Here is a 949-nt window from a genome sequence, read left to right as displayed (position 1 = left end):
CTTATCCAAAATATAAATTCTCTGTACATGGCACTTATCCAAAATATTTATATTTCGGATTAATGGAAGACTTCGATCTTTTAGTGGCACTGCAAATTCGATAATATAATTCGCATCTTCAACAATAGTATCTGTGGAATGTTTGAAAAATATAATTTCTTGGTAGTTTCAATTGTTGCCGAGTTTTAATTATTGCATAGTAGGCATAGCAGTTGAAGAGTCGATATCACTCGCATCGCTGGATCTCCACAATTGCGTTACAGTTTTCACTTGAGTATGAAAATTGATTCCCTAGAAAAAGTAATTTTATTCTCATTACCATCGCAAACATTTAATTATTTTCTTGTTATTTTCAGATATAAAATATGATAAAAATATATGTAGAATTATATTTTATATTGCATTGAAATAAAATTCGATTTACTTTAAGGATGTATTGGCTAGACTGTCAATCCCAAAGGTTTATGTACCTTAGAAGAATACATTTCCTATGATTAAAAATAGTGTATTCTTCTTATAATTTCGATATTTAANGTGCATAAACTTTTGGGATTGACTGTATAGCCGATACATCCTTAACGAGACATGATTGTACAGACTTGCATATATTTTAGGAAACAAAACAATACTCACATGTTTGCCATAGAAATGGGAATCGCCCAAGAACGAGCCCTTGTTTCCAGTGAAACTAAACATTGGCAATGGAACTGGAATGGGAACGTTGATGCCAACCTGTCCAGCTTCGATTCTATTAACGAACGCCCGAGCCGTTGCTCCGTTTGTTGTAAAAACGGCTGTTCCATTCCCGTAACAATTTTTATTAATAATATCGATCGCTTCATCGAACGTTTTAGCAAAAATGCAGGACAGAACTGGTCCGAAAATTTCTTCTGTATAACATTTCATCGTTGGCTGAAATTATAAATAATTATAATTCGAAATCTGATTT

The 949-nt window shown here is 32.7% G+C and overlaps 1 protein-coding gene across 1 annotated transcript; it reads right to left on the bottom strand.

Annotated features, from left to right (window-relative positions):
• Nucleotides 1-6: 6 nt before the first annotated feature.
• LOC108626387 (putative methylmalonate-semialdehyde dehydrogenase [acylating], mitochondrial) lies at nt 7-934 on the bottom strand. The gene is made up of 2 exons (XM_018027030.2): nt 634-934; nt 7-291 (listed from the first exon to the last, which is right to left on the bottom strand). The coding sequence occupies exons 1-2, from the start codon at nt 904-906 to the stop codon at nt 190-192; spliced, it is 375 nt and encodes a 124-aa protein (XP_017882519.2). The 5' UTR covers nt 907-934; the 3' UTR covers nt 7-189.
• Nucleotides 935-949: the final 15 nt, after the last annotated feature.

This window comes from Ceratina calcarata, unplaced genomic scaffold (genome assembly GCF_001652005.2).
Source record: "Ceratina calcarata isolate Rehan_Ccalc_2016 unplaced genomic scaffold, ASM165200v1 scaffold398.2, whole genome shotgun sequence".
Lineage (NCBI taxonomy): Eukaryota > Metazoa > Arthropoda > Insecta > Hymenoptera > Apidae > Ceratina > Ceratina calcarata.
The sequence above is the reverse complement of the archived record's forward strand: the minus strand, read 5'-3'. Positions and strand labels throughout refer to the sequence as shown.